The 22223-nt window shown below is 44.4% G+C and overlaps 1 protein-coding gene across 1 annotated transcript; it reads right to left on the bottom strand.

The window, feature by feature from the left end:
• Nucleotides 1–3566: 3566 nt before the first annotated feature.
• On the bottom strand, nt 3567–21892 carry Asb13 (ankyrin repeat and SOCS box containing 13). The gene is made up of 6 exons (XM_027405107.2): nt 21735–21892; nt 14090–14277; nt 12979–13129; nt 11044–11178; nt 5551–5742; nt 3567–4481 (listed from the first exon to the last, which is right to left on the bottom strand). The coding sequence occupies exons 1-6, from the start codon at nt 21775–21777 to the stop codon at nt 4354–4356; spliced, it is 837 nt and encodes a 278-aa protein (XP_027260908.1). The 5' UTR covers nt 21778–21892; the 3' UTR covers nt 3567–4353.
• Between the last annotated feature and the right edge of the window lie 331 nt (nt 21893–22223).

Here is a 22223-nt window from a genome sequence, read left to right as displayed (position 1 = left end):
TGAGCCTCGGGGCTAAGGTTAATACCAAGAAGCAGTGGGAGTTGCCTTTGCTGAGCCCTTGGCATGCAGACTCATAACCAAGGGAAATTGTCCAGGCTTAGAACTTAGGAGCAAATTCTCCCCGGCTTCAAAGGCTATGATCACAAGAAGTGTACACCTGGAGACCAGCTGCAGGGAAGCAAAATCCTATTTAAACAAATAAACTAGAGCAAGAGTGAATATGAGTCTCTTCATTTATTCATAGTTTGGAAACTTTCAGCTTTTCAGAGACACTGTTTAGACTGGACCAACTGAAAACATGTTTTCATTCAAATATAAGACTTCCCTGATGGTGTAACTGGAGCCTAGCTATCAAGGCCTTATGGTATCATGATGGGGAAAGGAGAGAAGGCAAAGACCCTAGGGACTGGGAATAACTTCTAGGCCCTTCCACAAAACATGGGGATTCCCAAAGGGCAAGCACTGTCAGTCCCTAGCTTGCCGATGCCTTTGTCGGACTGCCTTAGCCTCAGTGCCAGCTCAGCTGCTTGAAATATGAGTGAGCTGGAGGGCTTTGTTCCCAGACCCATTCCAAGATCTCTTTGCTGAATAAAGTAGCTTCACTGCTCAGAAGGGAAGGGTGTCACCCCCAAAGAAAGCTTACTTAACTGAGGAACCCAGGGAAGAACCAAGCATGCAAAGGTATTCTTTTTGTCACAAATGATTTCCACACTTTCAGAAGACTTACCTAGAAGTTGAATGGATTATTGTAGGTAGCATTTCACGGGCACACGAAAAGATAAGGCTCAGCTCCTTACCTAGAAGACTATAAGGCACCCAGATATAAACAGTTTCTTGGATCCATCAGCAGAGGCCAGGAGGCACTCAGGAACAGGGTTGTCCAGCAACCTGAACAAATCAAGCTAGGATAGATGATGCAACTGCAGAATGGTCCCTCGGTTACCACTATTTTTTATCTGTCCAAAGGCAGGGCTTGAAGCTGGACACTTTGTCCATAGCACCTCTAAAATAGAAGGCTTGTCATCATCTAAGGGGTGATCTAAGTCATGTAGGAGCAGTAGGGCTGAACCCTGAATGGTGTTTTATCCAGCTCGTTCCTTCAAAGGAGAGGAGAGCAAATCTGTAAGTCAGGCAGCATAGCCAGGACTGCAAGGTTTAGCTTATCTAAGAGTAGGTCCAAAATAAGAGTCAATGCCTATAGAGGAATGGAGATCACATGACCCAAACCACTGTTTCACAGCACAGTTTATAAGAATCATACAGTCCTATCCTTTGTATTTCTTTTAAAAGAAAAGATTATTTTGCCTGTTGATGATGCTTCTCTATGTATAAGCTTTTTCAGAAGAAGAGTTGGAGATTTGGCTCAGCAGTTAAGAGCACTGGATGTTGTTCCAGAGGACCTGAGTTCGATTTCCAGCATCCATATGTTGGCTCACAACCATCTGGAACTCCAGTTCCAGGAAATCTGACACCCTCTTCTAGCCTCCACTGGCACCAGGCATACATACAGCACACAGGCATATATGCAGGCAACACATTCATACACATACAATAGAAATGAAAGTTAAAATAAACAAATAATAAAGAAAAAACACTGAAACTCATTGGTAACCCTCTCTCTCTCACACACACACACATTGAGACAGGATCAGGTCAGCCTTGGCTTGGATTCAAGTTTCTACGTACTTCAAACTACTACATACTACCATACCCAGCTAGTTTCACATTTTTAATTGTTAAACTTATTTTATACATTGCAAATATCTTCTCCAAACTTTGAACTGCACATAGAGTTTCAAGGTGTCAACAGTACCCCGTGAAAGAAATGGCACAACCCCCAAATCAGAAGAGAGTGATTTAGACAGGTGTAAGATCTACAAATATCAACAAAACCAGAGATCAGTCATAGACAATGACCTTTCACACCTGAGGAGCATTTTAGGCTTTCAAAGCATCCTTCAGTCACCTAGCTTCAGCCCACAAAAGCCTATGAAGAAAATGGATCTAGCTTCCTCACTTGCAAGGAAAAGAGATCCATCAGAGGTTGGTCAAGACCATCTTTGTGGTCCAAGCCTGACCTGTTACCCCAACTTTATATCTGAGACAATTCAGGCCCAGAGAAGGAAAGAAACTTTTTTTTTTTTAAATCATCACAGCCCTGCTTAATAGCGGACAAGGAACCAGGTGTGGTGGTGCACACCTTTAATCCCAGTGCTTGGGAGGCAGAGGCAAGTGGATATCTGTGAGTTTGAGGCCAGCCTGGTCTACAGAGTGAGTTCCAGGAGAGCCAGGACTACATAGTGAGGCCCTGTCTTGAAAAAAAGAGTGGACAAGGACCCAAAATGCTTGTCATCAGATCCCTAGGACGGGGAGTGGCCCTACTCCACTCTCACAGGATTGAGGCCATCTTGGCATATCTGTCCCTGAAAATAAGACACAGGATAAACTTCGTTCAACCACTTTTATTGGGCAATAATGGTGAAGGAACATTATTCTGTACCAAAAGATATGCTGGGTAGAGCTGCTTTTGGATTTTATTGATAGACACAAGATTCTGTTACATGAACCAGACAGAATCCAATACTCTTTATAATGATTGCTATTATTATTACATGCAGAAACATGGATTTATTTAGAACTTGTAACTAAGACTATAACTGAAAGAAGGTGGCTTTTCTTGGTATAGAATGACTAGTGGAAAATTCTTTAGTTCTCCCTGCTGTACGTGGGGTATTATCAGTATTATTAAGATATAGAATGTTAATCAGGAAAACTCAGTCTGAATGCAAGACTTAATATTTCACCCACAATGTAGGATTCATTCATTACTATAGGAAAGGACTGTGCCCACTTTCTTTTCCTGCCTTGGCTGAAGAATCACATTCCCATCTGATTCAAGTCTTGCACTGATGTCTTATGCATGATAGGTATTTCAGAAGCAGCTACAAGAAAAATGAATTATTGGGGGCTGGCGTGTTGCCACTGTATTTTACTAGTCTTGTAGCTTCAAGGAATTAGCTTCAAAGGATGGGTGAAGACTCCATTTGGTGAACAAAGAAACAAAAGAAAAATCCCGAAAGAATCTTCAAACAGCTGTGCAAGGTGGTGCACACCTTTAATCACAGCACTCAGGGAGCAAGGGCAGGTGGATCTCTATGAGTTCAAGGCCATCCTGATCTACATAGCAAGTTTCAGGCCAGCCAGCATCACATGGTGAGACCCTGTCCCAAAAAAGGTCTTCTAACAGCCCTTTACATTGGAAATGACTATCCATGGGAACACATGCCACCATGTGTTTATATTTCATATTACTTATTGTTTATATTTGTTCACATGGCTCATTACAAATCTTGTTACAGCATATATATGTATATATGTATATATATGCATATATAATATAGAGAGACACATATATACGTATATACTCTAAAGGTTCTCCAACATAAACTTTTAAAAAAGATTTTATTTTTATTCATGTATACCTCGGTGTTCGTGTGTGTGTGTGTGTGTGTGTGTGTGTGTGTGTGTGTGTGTGTGTATGTGTGTATACATATATACATGTGTGAATACTTGATGAGGTCAGAAAAGGGTGTCGGATCCCCTGGAGCTGAAGTAACAGGCCCTTGTGAGCTGCCTGATGTGGGTGCTGGGAACTGAACTCTGGTCCTGAGCTATCTCTCTAGCCCCCAACATAAACTTTTTTAAAGAGTTGAGTCCTAATATTGGAGACAATCATTCCACGAAACACTGGTAGATGTTGGGGTACAAAGCCTGCCTTCCCCACTCAGATCTGTAAAGCCCCTGAGTGATAAACCTGGATGCAGCTAGACCTTGCAAAGTGCCGACTGCTGCCCCAGAAGACTGTCTGAGTGGCAAGATCCCAGCAGCATGGTCATCCCAGGCCACAGGGTCAGGTGCTTAGAACCTGATGCTCTGTGGCATGGCACCCAGATATAGGAAAATCAACATCAGTGCCCTGAGTCCCAAGTATTTCTTGTGCACCTCCAACTGTCTGTCTTCAGTGCCTTAGAGGGAGGTTGCTGACAAGAGGAAACCTAGAGAACTGAGCCCAGCCTAGAATGACAGCATTAGTTCCAGAAGAAAACTAAGGGTTACATCCACAACTGTGATGTCAGACACTGGCCACCTGGTGCTTCCTAGATCTTCTCCAGGATTCAGAAGGAGACATCAAAAAGGACAGCCATAAAGAAACGGAGGAGCGGAGGAGCATCAATCTATCTACAGCAACAAAAGTGTTTCATAGCAATGGGCAGAACTCTTTAGGGCCTACGGCTAGGCACAACAAGGTGATAGCCAGGCAAGTCACCAGCCTTTCCAGCTCCTGCTTGCAGCTCAGTTGTAGGAAAGGTAGTCGATGAGCCGTGGAGGGATGTTTAACTTGGCGACTTTCTCTAGCCCTCGAACGCCAGTGGCCTTCCTCAAGCTCACCCTGCAGAGCTGTGAGAGGGTAAGAGGTGTCTCTGGAAAAAAGGATCAAGGAAATACATGAGGATAATTTCTAGAAGAAGCACTGTGGCCTAATGCTAAGGCAGAACTAGAAGAGCCTCCCTTTCCCCTAGAATCAGGATGGATCATATGTCACCTCTGGAAGGTCAGATAGCCAGGGACCAGAGGACCAGGCAATAAGGTTTAGGTGGCATCCACAGGAATTCACCTTGTAGGGTTGGGTCTTCTGAGACAGGGGTCTTCTGTTTTGTTGGAAGGGGTTGTTGGTTTGTTTTTGACACTTACTATTTGGCAAATAGACTTATCAGCAAATAGACTTTGTGGCTGAAAGACTCATTTGTCACACATCCAGCCAAATGAGGCATGAGTGAACGGCTTATGCCAGGGAAGGTGCTAGCAGCCTGCTCATGTTACTGCAGGCTTCTTGCCTCACTGGGGCCACAAGCCAGGGGAATACAGCAAGAGCTGGTGCTTCGTACAGCATGGTCCTCAGAGACAGAAGTAATTGTAGTGCATCCTAGTGACCAAGGACAGGAGCTCAGGACTCAACTCAAAGAAGTCAGCATAAATTCAAGGACAACTAGCAAGCTGGGGACCCAAGATGAACAACAGTGGTTCCTGGCAGCCTGGGTGTACCGGCTGGTTTTGTGTCAATTTGACACAAGCTAGAATCAGAGAGGAAGGAGCTTCAGTTGAGGAAATGCCTTCATGACATCCAGCTGTAAGGCATTTTTTTCAATTACTGGGCAGTGAGGGAGTGCCCAGCCCAGTGTGTGGGTGGCGCTATCCCTGGACCAGTTTTGGCTTCTATAAGAAAGCAGGCTGAGCAAGCCGGGGAAAGCAAACCAATAAGCAACTCCCCTCCCCTCCATGGCCTCTGCATCAGCTCCTGCCTTTGGGATCCTGCCCTGTTTGGATTCCTGTCCTGACTTCTTTAGATGATGAACAGAGATAGGGGAATGTAAACCAAATAAACCCTTTTCTCCCCAACTTGCTTTTTGGTCATGGTGTTCCATCACAGCAATAGAAACCATAAGTAAGACACTGGGATATGGGATATTTGCACAACAGAGCCTGGCTCACTTTCATAGTACTCAAAGCACTTGGCCGGGGCGCTGCTGCTCCACGTGTAGTCCGAGGGCTTCTTCCCCCGGTTGTCCCGGGCGTAGATGTTGCCTCCAAACTCTATGAGCATCTCGATGAGGTCGACGTTCTTTACCTTGGCTGCATGATGAAGGGCGGTCTCGTGAAGTTTAGCTGCATTTACATTGGCCCCTGGAAAGCCAGAGCAGAGAATGGCTGTCACCAAAGTGAGAGTATGGGACCAAGAGAAAGACTGACCGACTGCACACATCAACCTTTGGCGGAGCGCAAAAGCAATCCCCGCCCAAAATGTACCTTCTTAAAATCTAAGTGTACTAATTGTTCTTCCTTATGAAAGTGTGGGCAGCACCCCCTAAAAAAGCAAAACAAGTCTTCTTATAGGTCAAATGTCTGTTTAGGTGTCATATAGGTACCCTATAGTCTGTCCTCATAGATCCCTAGATTTCTAGAGGCTCATCCTAAGTCACCCAAATGCTGCAGCCTATACTTGGACACAGACATACTAGGTGACACAGGTGCTCTACCACAGGCACCATGAACTCATAGAAGTAATGGGTTGGATGATAAAATGAATATTCCTTAAATATATCCTCTTATAAACTTGGAGACATAAAGGGAAACAGATAATGTGCTTGAAGGTTGGCTGTGGACTCAGATCCACCCTCCTTATCTTTCTGGAGGCATACAGAAAGATTCAAAGAATTTGCAGCTAATTTTAAAATACATTAAAAATTAAAGACTTTGGGGCTGGCAAGATGGCTCAGCACCGGTCTGGTGAACTGAACTCAGTCCGAAGAAAGTGTGGGCAGAACCGACAGAAAGGGGGAAGAACCAACTCCACAAAGCTGTCCTCTGATCACACGAATGCACTACGGCATGTATACCTGAACTCACATGCAAACAATCACAATAAAGAAAACTCAAGGCAAATGTTTTAAAAGTTAAACATTTTGATTACAAAATGGTGTCTGTGAAATGTCCTCCTTGACACATAGCAATCACTGGTTTTATATAATGGATTTCCTGAGGCCTCAGACTTTGTTTGGAAGAAGATGACAACTTCTTTGAAGTCTCCTCCTGAACCAGTAAAGACTTAATAGCTAACAATTAATAAGAAGAGATTAAAAGTATTTTAAAGAAGCCAAGCAAATATCTTAGCATCGGTAAATTCCTCAAATTACAGTTTCAAACCAAAGTCTTAAAATCAAAGCTATTCCACCAACATGCCACTGTTTAGTGATCATTTTCAGTGCTGTTTTCATCTCTTGAAATATTGTTGGGGAAACAATGTTTTCTGCTTTAAACTCTGTTTAATCCTCTGGACTTAGGAGCAACATTTATCGGGCTGGAGAGATGGCTCAGAGGTTAAGAGCACTGACTCTCCTCTTCCAAAGGTCCTGAGTTCAATTCCCAGCACACGGTGGCTCACAACCATCTGTAATGGGATCTGGTGCTCTCTTCTGGCCTGCAGGCATACATGCAGGCAGAATACTATATACACAATAAATCTAAAAATAAAAATTTTTAAAGGAAAACAGAGCTGCATTTATCACAATGGCCACGGTGTGATCCTGGGAATACTCTTTCCATGCCCTCTGGCAAAATCAAGAAAGTTCCGGTCTGGAGGGATTGACTGCTCACTCAAGGGAAAAGGCTTGAATCACACAGAGGAGTTACAAAATAGTAGGAGAAGGAAGTAAAGACCGTGTAATCATTGTGAAAAAATAAATTTTAGTGCTATATACATGATTTGTAATGAAAACTAAATTGTAAAGATCACAGAATCTATCATCCAAGTGTCTTTCTCTTACTGATTCTTGCATTATCCTTGCCAACCAGGAAGGAATGTAATTATCTCAATTTTGACAATGGAGAAAAAGACACAATGAAGCAAAATGCCCTCAAGGTCAGAGAGAAAGAGGAAGCAGCAAAGATCTGGAACATACACCCCTCCTTCCTTGCTGTTTGCCACCTTGGCTCCTGAGATAAGGCCTTGGACCATGAGTGACTCTTTCAAAGTGGCCTTCCCAAAGTAAAGAATAAAACTTTTCCATTATGTGTGCTTGGCATCATTTGATTGGATAGAAAGGAAGGAGGGTAAAGGAAGGAAGCCGACTGGAAACATCAGACCAAGTGTGTGCAGTATGTATGGGCTCGGGTTAATAGTGCTCAATGAAATCAGAAATGGTGAGCTATGACCAACACCGGCAGGTTTTTATTAGAAAGCTGGAGCAGGAACAAAAGGAGGGAGGGAAGAATGTCAGAAGGGAGTGACTTTGTGATACAATGAACATTTTATGTCTTGGCCAAGCAGGGGAGGTGGTAAAGCACCTTTCCGTAGTCACTAAAACAGTCAATGTCATGTCTCAGAGAAAGGGGTCAAAGCTGGCTCATTACCAAAATCCTAACTTCAAACCAAAATAGGATTAATGTGATTTGGAGTAAACAGAAACCAGTGAAGCAAGGGTTTCCCTAGCACACTCTATAACAGCTACAATCCTGGGACATCAGCACAAATGACTCAATACACAGTAACATGGGCTCTACCAAGGTGGTGTAAGCACAACTAATCCTTAACTACTAACTTCTGACTTCTTCCAGAAGAGTTAAATATTTACTGTTAGTGGTCAGATGAAAAATTACTTAACCACAATAACTGGACTTTGATCCTGGCCAGTTCTCTTCCTATGCAAACAGAATCTAGTTCCTCAGCTCAGCCTCTCTACCTACAAAAAGAAAAGGAGCAAGCATCTCTTTGTTCCCTGTGGAGTACAGTGTGACCACTCCATATATGGCTCAGCTTCTCCAGTGGAGCCAGGACCTTTGATGTCACTGCAGAAACACCTATTACATGTTTTCTGGAGTTGTGGAATGTGGCTCTCCTTAGGTTCTCCAACAGGCCTATGACTCAGCCTCCGAAATATGAAATCTCATTGCTTCTGTAAGACTCCATGTGTTAGTACCTAGGACTGTGCCACCTTACTCTACTTCTATGTAGGCTGCAAATACTTTACAATAAGAAAGTAGCTCAAAAGAAAAACTGTAAAAGACAATCCTGTTGAGTGAACCCATGAGAAATTAAAATGACATCTGCTCTACCTCTTCCTGACTCTTCCTGTCTTCAGTTCCTGTTTGGCCGAGGCTTGGAATCCTTTTTTCTGCTTTTCTGGTACATTCTGCCCCAGACTGCTTCTTTTCTTAATGCTTAATTGCCTTCATGGAAAAAGGGAGATGCCCCTTACCCCAAATTCTACTCATCCTCAATTTCCTGGATATATAGAAATTTCCCTTTAAAAACTATTGAGAGTTGGGTGGGGTGAGCAGACAGACCTACCCTTAGCTTCAGGGTAAGTTCTGACTGATACAATTCCTGTCCCTCTACCATAATAATTGGTTCAAGTCACCCAATCAAAATTTGACAAAGCTAGACTACAGGGATCACTTTGGACACAAGACCTAAGTTTAAACCAATAGCATTAGAGGAGGTACACTAGTGACACTGGAAAAGGAGACTCTTCACTCTTCTGAAAAAGCTACAAGACAGCCTTAAAATGTAAAGTGCTGAAGGACTGAGAGATGCTGGTCTCACAACTGCCTGAAATTCCAGCTCCAGGAATTTGATACCTTCTTCTGGCCTCTGCAGGCACCCACATACATCACACACACACACACACACACACACACACACACACACACACACAGAGAGAGAGAGAGAGAGAGAGAGAGAGAGAGAGAGAGAGAGAGAGAGTTGTGTCAGCTGCATCTATTTATCCACTATCATAGAATATAGCTAACATAAGAAAAGTAGATTTCGACTGGGCAGTGGTGTGGCACACCTCTAATCCCAGCACTCAGGAGGCAGAGGCAGGCAGATCTCTGTGAGTTCGAGGCCAGCCTGGTCTCCAGAGCGAGTGCCAGGATAGGCTCCAAAGCTACATGGAGAAACCTTGCCTCAAAAAAAAACAAAAAAAAACAAAAAAGGAAAAGGAAAAGAAAAAGAAAAGCAAATTCAAAGGCATAGTGACATTCTTGATCCATGAGATCAAAATGACTGTCTTTCTGCTTGCTTCTCATGTTTTGTCACATGAACCAAGAAATGACCTTCATTGTTCACCCAGTTGTAATTGGCTTCCTTATTCCAACAGCCGCCTAGGTTCCATTGGATTCTGTAGCCAAAGATTTAAGTATTCAGAAAAACAAAAAAGATTTCATCGATCCCAAACATGTGCAGACCTTCTGTTTACGTTAGGGACCTCTCTGCAGGGAGCCTTTTCCAAATACCTGCCACAAACCAGGTTATAAATGCTCCATTCTCCTATATGCTGCCAACCCTATTTCCCATTATACCACTGACTCAGATTCAGATAGCAAACCTCACCAGACAGACATTATGAACAGCTGCCTATGTTCTCTAAAAATAACCATTCATGGGGCTGAGGAGATGGATCATCAGGTAGAAGTACTTGCTGTGTAAACAAGAGGATGTGAGTTCAAATCTCTAGGACCCATATAAAAAGCTGGGCTCGGCCTAGGCACTGGAGGGGGGGGGCGGGAGCTTGGCCCTGCCTCAATGTGGTGATGGGACAGACTTCGTTGACTCCCCTTACCCTATAGAAGTATAGAGGAGCAAAAGTGAGGGAGCAAAAGTGAGGTGCTATAGTAGGAAATTACCAATACGGAGTCAGGTAGAAATATAAGGGTATTTAATAGGGAAAAGCCTTACTTACAGAGCCAACCAGCCAGCCGGTGGTAGTCTGTACAGCAAGCAGCCAAGAGAGAAACCGAAACCGAACTGCAGCCCCCTACTCACTCTGACCACGCCCTCACCAGCCTGGTCAGGTACCCCTGTAGCCAGCCCCTAAGAAGGCGTGGCTACAGCTTCCCCTACAAGGTGTGGTAAGGGGAAGGTGAGGGGAGTGGGAGGAAGGGAGAAGGGAGAACTTGGATTAGTATTAAAATAATAATAATAAAGCTGGGCATAGCTCTGTTGCTGGTAACCATCCCCTATGAGGGGTAGAGAGAAGAGGACCACTGAGGCTTGCTGGCTGCCAGCCTAGCACAAAGTCAGAGACAGACCCTGTCTGAAGGGAGGAAGGCAGAGCAGAGACCAATAAAGCAGGAGACCTGACATCCCCCTCTGGTGCATGTACAACACACACACACACACACACACACACACACACACACACACACACACACAAATAATAAAGTAGTCGCATGCATTTACTAAGTGTTGACTGCATACCAGGCATTATGGAAACATTATTGAGAATATTGCTACCACCTGGAAAAACGGGTTTTATTTTTTTCAGTTCTATAAATACTGATGCTAACACCAAGGTCTCTCTGAGTAGTTAGAAGAACCAATTTCAAACCCTTTTCTGTCTGCTTCCACAACCCAGCCCTCTGCTAGCACAGTGGAGGTAAGTCATCCACTCAGGTAAATAGTAGCTTGGGTAAACAGCAGCATACCTGCATTGAGCAAAACTTTGACACAGTCCAAATGCTCTCGTGCACAGGCAACATGTAGAGGGGTCCCGAAATGGCAATCGTGAGCTTCCAGGTTGGCCCCAACGTCAATAAGAAGCCTCACACATTCAGAACTCCCTTGAAATAAATGGGGAAAGACGGAAATGTGTATGAATTTGTACACTGAAAATGGTAACCATAACCAACAGCAGTGGGAACGGCGGCCCTGCAATGAGCAGAGGGTAAGCAGCTTATATCTCAACATGCAAAGCAGTCGATCACTCTGCATGGCCCTAGAAGAAGACAGACATCTCTCCCCTTCCCTCAGGAGTTCTCAGCACACTTGGTAGTAGAAGGAAAGGGTCACATCACGGGCACTTCCCTGCTGAGCAACAGAAGACATTGGACACAGGGATCAAAGACTATCCTGATCCTCATCTCCAGTTCCCCCTCGAAGTGGCTGGGAGCATCCAGGCTACAGCAAGCGCACATAGCTGCTGGCGTCCTGCCAGTCTCCAGGATGAAGGAACCTTTCTCTGGCTTCCTCTAGCACCTCTATGGCTTCTTTCCTGCTCTTCCTTTTCCCTTCATGGCAGGTTTGGATTGAGAGCCCACTTCTGTCCTTTCCAGGAAGATTCTGCCACGGATTCCATCTTCTCTTTCTTCCAACTCTGTCTTCATTTGTTTGTTGCTTTTTTTTTTTTTTTTTTTTTTTTTGAGGCAGGGTTTCTCTGTGTAACCTTGGCTGTCCTGGAACTCACTCTGTAGAAGACCAGGGCGTCCTCAAACACCGAGATCCGCCTGCCTCTGCCTCCCATGTGCTGGGATTAAAGGTGTGCACCGCCACCACCCGTCATCCATCTTCTCATATCACTTAGTTACCCCCTTGTGGTTGATAGCTACCCAGTAACCATCCCCATCCCTAAAACATAGCCCCACACCTACCGCTAGCCAAGCTCATCCTAACATTACAACCACCACATAGTCCGCTTTCCCAGAGGTCCCTGCTCCTAGATAAATTCTTTTCAGTCAGTGCCATTGCTCCCTGCTTAGCCTGAGTCACTTTTTACCTTATTTTTGCACCTTTCCCTCAGACCAAATCCTACTTGATACTGGATGGGCAAGGAGTTAGATGTGAGGTAACCAAGGAACACACCTCAGCAGCTGTGTCTCCTGATAGTCAAATACCCCTTGTGGAGAGACATCATTGAAGCTTCTGTTAGTTTGTTCGCAGTGTATCAGAGGCTAAGGCACCAAAGCCTCTCCCCACACAATGCATGTTAAATAAGGGTCCACATTCCCAAACAACCTGACGTCATTATAATATCACTGGCATTGAGATTTTTGACACACACTTTTCCTTTTATGGGTTTTGTTTTCTTAGAGTATCATAAGAAGAAATCCCCTAAAATGGAAAGTCTGGTCCACCATAACTTAGGAGGAGAATGACACCTATCTCACAAATATTCATAAAACTTCTTTATGGCCAGGTGTGGTGACACACACCTTTAGACCCAGCACTCAGGAGGCAGAGGCAGGCGGATCTCTGTGAGTTTGAGGCCAGCTTGGTCTACAAAGTGAGTTCCAGGACAACCGCGACTGGTTACACAAAGAAACCCTGTCTCAAAAACAACAAATAAAAACAAAAAAACAAAAACAAACAAATGGACAAAATACTTATTTATTGATCCACAACTCAGACCTTTCTCTGGGCGGCTCACAACTTGGGATGGCTCATTTCAATCTTTCTGTTGAGTGTTTGCTTTGCTTAGCTTTGATAAATAAACTTCTACTTAAACTATGTCTCTTGACTGAATTCTTTTCTTCAAGAAGACAAGAACTGGTCCTTCCCCCCATCCATACAGGTCACCATCTTCTTTTGGGCTCTAAATGCTTTGTACTTGGGCCATTTCAATGGTCCCTAACACATAGACTCACCACTCATGCAGGCCTCATGTAGCGGAGATGCAGTGTACAAAGGAGGGTTGACCTTCGCCCCATAGGACAGCAAGAGCTTCACACACTCGATGCTGCCTGAGGCACAGGCATCACAAAGAGGGGTGCTGCCATCAATGTTGCGTGCATCCACCTCAAAGAGCAGAAGGAACAAATGTCAAAGGGTGAGGTAAATGAATGTGATGATGCTTGTAGCCTTTATGCAGACTCATCTTTGAAAAGATAACGTCTTAAAATTACCAGTTTGCTGCTAAACATCAAGCCAGGCAAGGGAATTCAAAGAGAAAGATGCATGGATTGGAGGCAGGAATGCATAGGAGTCTCTTGTATAGAAGTCCCTCATTGAAGGTTCTTCCCTCCCTCCCAAGGCAGGATGAAACTCAGCCTTACCCTTACTAACACCCAAGGCAAATAATAGATATAGAGCAGAAAAGGAGAGCCTGAGGTTGCAATCTGGGAAAACAGGTATCAAGATGGGTTTTAACTGGAGCTTTGGCAAAAAAAAAAAAAAAAAGAAAGAAAGAAAGAAAAGTGCTCCAGACTGCTTAGCATGCCTCATCTTGTGTGAAAATCACAGGCCAGGAAGACGGCAACTCCCTAGATAGGGAAAACACACTTAGAATTTATTCAAGTTTGGCTTCCATGTGGGTACACACTGAAAACCATGGAACTTGTCCCATTCCAAGCTTTGGGAAAGAGTAAATGGTGTATTTGCCTTCGCTCTGCTCTGGTGAGCTCCAAGGCCAGAGCCCGATATTCTTTGTAAGCACCAGCATAGGGGTGACGCAGATCCTGACAACTCTGCTAAGCAGCCTGCAGACCAGAAACCACTAGCAGCTAAAACTATGCTGGGAATATGCATGCTAGCAAAGGCAACCTGGTCAGAAGTTTTTTGGTCCACAGCAACTACCCCACCCCCTCCCATGGCTTTCAGCACTCTAAGCAGTTTCACTGGAGCACCCTGTCTATCCACTTGCTTGCACAACCTTAGAGTTTTTCCTTCTCTCTAGCTTTCCTTCTCTCCTGAGCCTGGCCCAGCCACTCCCACTGACAGCTGCAACTAGATAGCTGTCAGTCCCACATGGTCACCCACCTGGGCACCAGCTGCCAGCAGCAGTTGCACACACTGGGCCTGGCCCTGCAGACTCGCCGCATGAAGGGGTGTGATGGAGTCCACGGTGACCTGATTAACACATGCTCCACTCTCAATCAGCTGCTGAAGCTGTAGGCTCTCACCCCGCTGAGCTGCCTCATGCACAGGGGTACGCTCCACCCAGAATCCTGAAGAGGAAACAGAACCCTTACTAAGACCCTCCTACTGCCATCAAGACAAAGGAACACACATGAGGCTCCAGGGCCCATTGGCAGCCAAGACACCATGCAATCGGTCCCAGTGTTCTTATTAAAACCCATAAGCAGGGCTGGAGAGATGGCTCAGTGGTTACAAACACATACTGCCATTCCAGAGGACACAGGTTCAATTCCCAGCACCTACATAGCAGCTCACACAGATTTATTTATGCAGGCAAACACTAACGCACATGAAATAAAAAAAATAAATTTTAAAAAATCTATAAGCAATCTCAACTAGCGGAGGGCTAGAGTTCAAAGTCCTTGCCAAGGCATATAAGGGTGCCAGTGCTATGGCTCTGCTAACCCTATGATCCCATCTCCCACCCCTGGCCCCATACAGACACAGCTATAGCTCACTGCTATAATGCAGAAACACTTCAAAACACCACAATAATGATAATGGAAGAACATTTCCAGTGATAGGCATTCAGAAGCAAAATCTCCCAAATAGCAGGCAAGTGCACGGAAGCGTCGGAGAAGGAGGCAAAGCTGTGACTGTGCAGGTCAAGCCTTGCTTGCTCATCTCTATGCTCCTAGCACCTAGTGTGCATGTTGCTTGTGTTCACCTGCATGCTGGGTGCTTGGATGAAGGGATGGAATGGCTTCAGTAAAATATACAATTTGAAAACAGACAATCTAACTTTATTTCTTTATATGACCCGTCTTTAGGAGAAATGCAATTGCTGGTAACTACATTTTCCAGTAAAAACATCAACTGCAATAGTCTTAGAAGCAAAATTAAAGACAGAAATCAGAAGCAGCAAATGTGACAGTCAAAAGTGGAGGTGGAGGAAGCAGGGGAGGAGCAGGAAGAAATGGAAAGGGGAGAGATTTCAGTCCATCAAAGGGCACAATCAACAGAGTTAAAAGACAATACATAGGCCAGGTGGTGGTAGCACATGCCTTTAATCCCAGCGGTGTGGAGGCAGAGGTGAGTGGATCTTTGTGAGTTCAAGGCCAGTCTCGAAAAACAAAACAACAAAAAAAGACAATGCATAGAATGGAAGAAAATATTTACAAATTACATTATCTGATACGAGATTAATACTAAGAACATATAAAGGACTTCTACAATTCAACAACATAAAAATCAAATAATTCAAGTTTAAAGTGGGCAAAGGGTTTTAACAGACATTTATCCAAAGAAGACATACAAATGGCCAATATAAATATGAAGAGATTGTTAACATTACAAACAAAAAGGAATGCAAACCCAAATTACAATGAGATGCTACTTCTTACTCATTTGTTATATAGAAGGCTTTTTCTGAGATAAAACATTAAATCCTGGAGGGAAGCTCATTAAGACTCTTGATATTCTGGATGTTTTGAGAGAAGCTGAAACATTCCTTCCATTCTGCAAGAAAGTTTCTTAAAGCCCAGGAAGCAAACAACTCAATAGCATCAGGAAGCTCCTGAAACTGACCAGATTCACAAGGTCACTCACTCTCCAGACATACCCAAATAGTAAGGAGTGATAAGAGATACTCTAAAACAAGCCAAGCCTAGAAGACGCTCAGACCAACTGAGCTGCCTGGAAAGGACACTCTCCAGTGTGGAGCTGCTTACAAGTTGTGCAGTGAAGTCCAGGTTTCCAGCTTTCATGTGCTATCATCCATGCTGCATTTGGTGGTGCAGCTGCCTCTGAGTTATCTCTGATCCTGTAAGTAAACCCTCACCCATACTCCTGTAAGGAAACACAACAAATTCACCCATACTCTTGTAAGTAAACACGGCAAAGATGGAAAGAATACAAGTGTTCATCAAGAGATGAATGGATAAGCAGAATGTGGTATTAGCCTTACATAGGAGGAAAACATGAATATATGCTACAACATGCATAAACCTTGAAAACACTATGAAATAAAGTCAGTCACAAAAGGCCATATGCTATATGATTCCACTCATATGAGGTACCTAAAGTAAACAAAATTATAGGGACAGAAAGCAGCCTAATGGGACTAAGGAAAGTGGAGAATTATTGTCTACTAGGTATATGGAGTCAGTTTTGCTGGATAAAAAAAGTTATGTGGGTGAAGGATGATGACTGCTTAACGTGCAATGTACTTCTTTTTAGGATTTATTTATTTATTATGTTTACAGTGTTCTGTCTGCATGTGTGCCTGCATGCTAGAAGAGGGCACCAGATCTCATTACAAATGGTCATGAGCCACCATGTGGTTGCTGGGAATTGAACTCAGGACCTCTGAAAGAGCAGTCAGTGCTCTTAACCTCTGAGCCACCTCTCCAGCCCACATGCAATGTACTTAATGCCACTGAACTCTACATCTCAAAATAGTAACTTTTTGTTATATGCTCTTTACCACAATCCAAATGTTTAGAAGGGGACTGGAGAGATGGGTCAGCTGTTAAGAGCACCAGCTGCTCTCTTAGGGGACCTGAGCTCAATTCCTAGCACCTACCTGATGGTTCATAATCATTTGTAACTCCAGCCCTGGAGGATTCAGTACCATATTCTGGCTTCTGGTGGTACTGAATACATGTGGTACAGAAACAACATATATGCAGGCCAAACACCCACACGCATAAGATTTTTAAAGTAACTATATTGGTTACTTTTCTCACTACAATGACAAAACACCTGACATATGCAACTTAAGGCAAGAAAAGTTTATTTTCTTGTGCACACATTGTGTTCACGATCAGAAAGCAGAGAGAGATGAGTGCTAGTGTCCAGCTCCCTTTCTCCCTTTTTTCTTTTTTATTCCATCTAGGACCCCAGCCTATTCCTTGGAGCCACCCTCATTCTTTTGGGTCTTAGTTGTACCTCACTGGAAAGGCTCTCACAGAAATACTCAGAGGTGTATCTCTCATGTTATTCCAGGTCCAGTTAAGCCAACAAGAAATAATAGCCCTTACAGAAACCAAAAGCCAGAGAAGAACCTGAACCTGGAAAGAGCTGCCACCTGCTCAATAACATCACAAAAGATAGCTTTATAGCAGGGAGGGGCATTAGTCATCTAGGGCGCATCTGACACTACTGGCCACTGGACGATTCCTCTAGGGCTACAAAGTAGGGAGGAATAAGAGATTCCCTTCATCCAGACCAGTAGCAAGCACCAGGAAGGACAACAAAAAAAGTAAGGGGAAAGACCGCTTGTGGGTGAGAACCTTTTAAATGCATTCCTGAAGAGTAAATGCAGAAAATACAATCAATTGGGAAACTGGCTGGTCAGGCTTGACTACAGACTGGTCCAAGCCAATGCCAAGACCCCAATTCTGATAAAGTGCTCCATTCCTGAATCTCAATATTATATCCTGGGGGTAGTGTTTCATTGGAGATCTGAAACCCTACACTGTTTTGGCAAGCTCCCTCTGGGGCTGGAGCCCAATCTTCAATCCTTGCTATATAATTGGTCTTCCAATATCAGTTTGCTCCCATCTCCCTTCCTCTTCATGTAGCCAAATTAAGTTGGTCATTTGGGACCTGATCACAGTCTTCCAGTGACTTCTATTTCCTTTTGGAAGTCAAGGTGCCTGTGTCTTTATTTGTAGAAATCTTTACTTTAAAATTTGACTGCTTTTGTGTTTAAGGTATTTCTCATCTACGTCTTTTTTAAATGTTTTAATTATGAATCTCCAAAGTATCCTTTGACAAAGAAACATAATGTAAATGGCAATCAATGTTACTTTAAATTCACTTAGTATTTTTTTAAAAATTATATATACATACACACATATATATACATACATATATATATTCATATATATATGAAATCCATATATATATATGTTTGCCTCTGTAGAGGGACTAACTTGAAAAGACTAACGAAGAGAAAGTGAAAGAGAGAAAGTGAAAGGTAAAAGAACCAGGAAGTTGCTGCATAATGAGCAACAGGAGTCCTGTTCCACTGCAGACTGCTGAAAACACTTAGCACGCTTAGCATCCACATCATTCACACAGTAATTTACTGCTTGCCTCCTTCCCTGCTGTTAGCCACCCTAAGATACTTAATACTTGAGGGTATTCTCCCTAAGTTCCCAAGTCCCAGCCACAAAACTCAGTGAGCCTGGGCTTCATTTCACAAGGGCCTGCCTGTGCTCTCATTCTGTCTTGTTTTTATTTTTCGGTAGTAGCCTCAGCTGGCCTTGAACTCACAACCCCACTGTCTGAGCAGCTGAGATTACAAGTGTGAACCTCCATGTCTGGCTTATCTTCTTCATTTCTCTTAGAAAACAGAAAAGAACTTTAGAAAAGGTTTTCATTTGAAATCAGCTGTCTTGGTTTTCTTGTGAAGGATGTAACTTTTCACAGGGCCACATGATGGAGAAAAGATAAGGACTGTGCTTTATTTGCTCATTAAAAGTATGTTTATTACTTACTAGTATTTCCTTTGAAGCTTTTTTTTTTATTTTTAGCCTCAAGTATGCTTTTCTTGCTATTTGTCAACAACTTCTCTTTGAATTCCCATTTTAGGATAAGTTTTCCTTTCTAACCCTTCTAAGTATCATTCTATGCCTTGGAAAACATCCTGAATTCTTGCTAAGACTGGGTGGTCACAAGAAAAAAGAATAATGAGGCTAGGGGGTTCCCAATGATACCTGGAAGATCTTTTCTGTCCCTTCTCTGCAAATGCTTCGTTAAATTCAGAGAGGGGGAATACATCTACATAAGCAAAGAAAACCAACCTAAAAAGTGGTGTGCACAGTTACAGTACAGCAGGATATAAGACTTACAGGTCAGAATGGTACCCAGGTAAAACTGCTATGGAGGCTCCACTTTTCCTGAAACAGTGACACTGTTTTGTATCCAACACATTCAGTTTATTCATTTAGGCCAGAAATACAAATATCCACAAGACATATTTTTGGAGAAGCATATTAAAATTTTTCAATGACAATGTCAAAAATATTCAGGGCAGAAGTGGTACAAACTGGGCAGTGGTGGTGCATGCCTTTAACCCCAGCACTAGGGAAGCAGAGGCAGGTGGATCTCCAAGTTCCAGGCCACCCTGGTCTACAGAGTGAGTTCCAGGATAGCTAGGCCCACACAAAGAAGCCCTGTCTCAATGAAAAAAAAAAAAGAAATTCAAGAACCCCAACATTTACACACCCACTACTTGAGAATATGATTTTCTTCTCTACAGGCTATGCAGAAAATATACTAGGGAGTGATGTTATTAAAATATTTATTTATGAGTGAGTACATACCATGTTTGTCTTTTTGTGACTGGGTTACCCGGTATGTACTCAACCATATATGAATTTTAGACATAGAGCAAAGGATTACAAGCCTACAATCCTCTTCACCAAAGAAATTGGGAAACATGAAAGACTCTAGGGGATAAATGCATGGACCCCAGGAATGGGAAGGGGCAGGAACTCCTGAGCTAATTGGGAGCATGAGGGTAGGGGAGAGGGAGCTGCCAGAATGAGAGCAGGAGGAGAGGAGAGGAGGAAATGGAGGAGCAGAATTATTGAATTGGGCGAAGAATAGAGGAGAGCAGGAGGAGAGATACCATATTAGAGGGAGCCATTTTAGGTCCAAGGAGAGATCTGGCACTAGGGAGATTTCCAGAGGCCTACAAGAATGACACAAACAGACAATCCAGGCAATGGTGGAGAGGATAACCTAAACGCCCTTCCCCTAAAATGAGATTGATGACTACTTTTTTATGCCATCCTAGAGCCCTCATCCAGCAGCTGATGGAAGCAGAGGCAGACATCCACAGTTATGTGGATACACTGAACTAAACTCTGGAACTTAGTTGCAGAAAGGGAGGAATGAAGAGCAAAGGGGTCAGTACCAGGCTGGTGAAACCCACAGAAACAGCTGGCCTGAACAAGAGGGAACACATCGACCCCAGATCCTGTCTGGGAGGCCAGTACAGGACTGATCCAGACCCCTGAACATGGATGTCAATGAGGAGGCCTCTGCACTCTAGGGGGCCCCTGGTGATGGATTAGTATTTTTCCCTGGTGTAAGAAGGGACTTTGAGAGCCCATCCCACGTGAAGGGATGCACTCTTGCCCTGGACACATGGGGAAGGGCCCAGGCCCAGCCCAGGATGATGTGGTGGACTTTGCGGAGCCCCTTTGGAAGGCCCTATCCTGCCTGGGGAGTGGAGGGTGGATGTGGTGGGGGGGGGTAGGTTGGGGTGGAGGTAGAAGGGATATGGGGGAGGGGAGGGAGAGGGAGAAGGGATTGACATGTGAAACAAGCTTGTTCCTAATTTGAACTAATAAAAAAAATATTTATTTATTTAGAGACAAGGTCTTGCCATGCAGCCTAGGTTGGCCTGGAACTCAAGCCCCTACTTCCTCTGCTTTCCAAGGGCTAGGATTACAAGTGATTGCCACCATGTCTGACTCTAATGCCATACTATCCTCTACCTGAACAAAATAAAATGTATGCTTAACAGGCTTCTGTGGTTAGACATCCATTGAATACTCACTTGAATCAAATACTGACCACGCTACCAGGGTCAAAGTCTTAGAGCAGCCTAGGGTGCCAAAAACAACAGATGCTCATCAAACGGTCTTTGATCATTCTGAAGGTGATTGTCTTGCAAAAATCAATTAACATATTTTATCTGCCTTGTTATGACTGCAATTTCCTACCCAGCTAAATTAACTCTTAAGACTTTATTTTCTCTACATTACTGTTTTTACTAGCGTAAAAATGCTGGGGCAGGGTGGGCGTTTTGGTTAGCTTTGTTTTTGTTTTGTTTTGTTTACTTTCCAAGCTTTCAATTTTCGTTTATAATATTATTTTGTAAGCAAGAAAAAATTTACTTCTCCTAAGAATGGTCCTTCGCCTTCGAATCCATTCCACTCTAAGATTGTTCTAAAGGCGGAGAGCGCCAGGCATGCCACACTGTTGGGCCATGTCCTCATTCTGGAGCATACTCCCTGGAGGCAGCTGGAGTATGGGTAGAATGGTGGGACCCTGCACGCAATACACTGACCTTCCGCGCAAAATACTACACCAAGCGCCCAGAGGGTGGTGCAGCACCCGCAGTTGGCTCCTACTGAAGCGATAAACCAGTGTGCCCAGTGCACACACACTTCCCAGGCTCTGCCACTGAACTGGGCAACGACCCCGCGTGATCCCCAAAGTGTGCGGTGCTCGGATGAACTGGGGATTCTGAATCTCACACCTGGTGCAACACAGGGACGACCAGCCCCACGGTGCACCGGCCTGGAACAAGGTGACAGACTTTAAACGCCGATCTGGATGCTCAGGATCACCCGGACCCTGCTCGAATCACCACATCCCACCCCTCCAACTCGGAGCGGGGCGAGCTGCCCGTCTCCGGAATAAAGAGCATCCATGAGCTTACTCTGCCCCCAAGAACTGATCTCCTGGTCCTTGCTCCAGCCCCTGTGTGATACCCTTGGCCTCTGCGGCGCGAAGCACGTACCCACATCTCCCAGAAAGCAGCCGTCCCCGGCGCGGGGCTCCATGCGGCTCGCCGGCTGGGGACCCCTGCCTACCGGCCTTGTGACTCCAGGAGCTGGGACCTGAGCCCGGGCTTAACCGGGACCAAACCGGGACCTAAGCCGGGACCTATCCACGACCGCAGGCCGCTGGGCGGGGCCTGACTGCTTTCGTGGCCACCGCTGGGAGTTGTAGTTTCTTTGAGTCGCAGCTCGCCACTCGTGCGTCCCACGCCGCTGTCACCATCAAAGGGCGTGCAGATATTCGCACATGCAAACTGAAGTGTGCAAAATGTACTCCCGTGTTGACACGTGTGAATACCTGCCCATTAACAAGTCCTGTGTTTAGATGAAAAGCCTAGATTCCTGTGTTCGTTTGTAAAAGACGCGTCCGTGTGCAAAATGTTTGGTTCCTAAAACGCGTACCCGTGTGCAAATGTGCCCAGCTGCCAAAACTGACCTCCTGTAGTTTA

The sequence above is a fragment of the Cricetulus griseus genome, chromosome 3, assembly GCF_003668045.3.
Source record: "Cricetulus griseus strain 17A/GY chromosome 3, alternate assembly CriGri-PICRH-1.0, whole genome shotgun sequence".
Lineage (NCBI taxonomy): Eukaryota > Metazoa > Chordata > Mammalia > Rodentia > Cricetidae > Cricetulus > Cricetulus griseus.
Note: the sequence above shows the minus strand (reverse complement) of the source record. Positions and strands in the feature narration are given on the sequence as shown.

What these genes read in the sequence shown, in the direction of transcription:
- Asb13 (XM_027405107.2), bottom strand. Translation starts at nt 21,777, where the DNA reads ATGGAGCCCCGCGCCGGGGACGGCTGCTTTCTGGGAGATGTGG. An exon ending in ACATGAGGCCTGCATGAGTG is followed by an intron (nt 11,179 to 12,978) that starts GTGAGTCTATGT and finishes ATTTATTTCAAG; the next exon opens with GGAGTTCTGAATGTGTGAGG. An exon ending in GTGCTTTGAGTACTATGAAA is followed by an intron (nt 4,482 to 5,550) that starts GTGAGCCAGGCT and finishes CCTTTTTTCCAG; the next exon opens with AGACACCTCTTACCCTCTCA.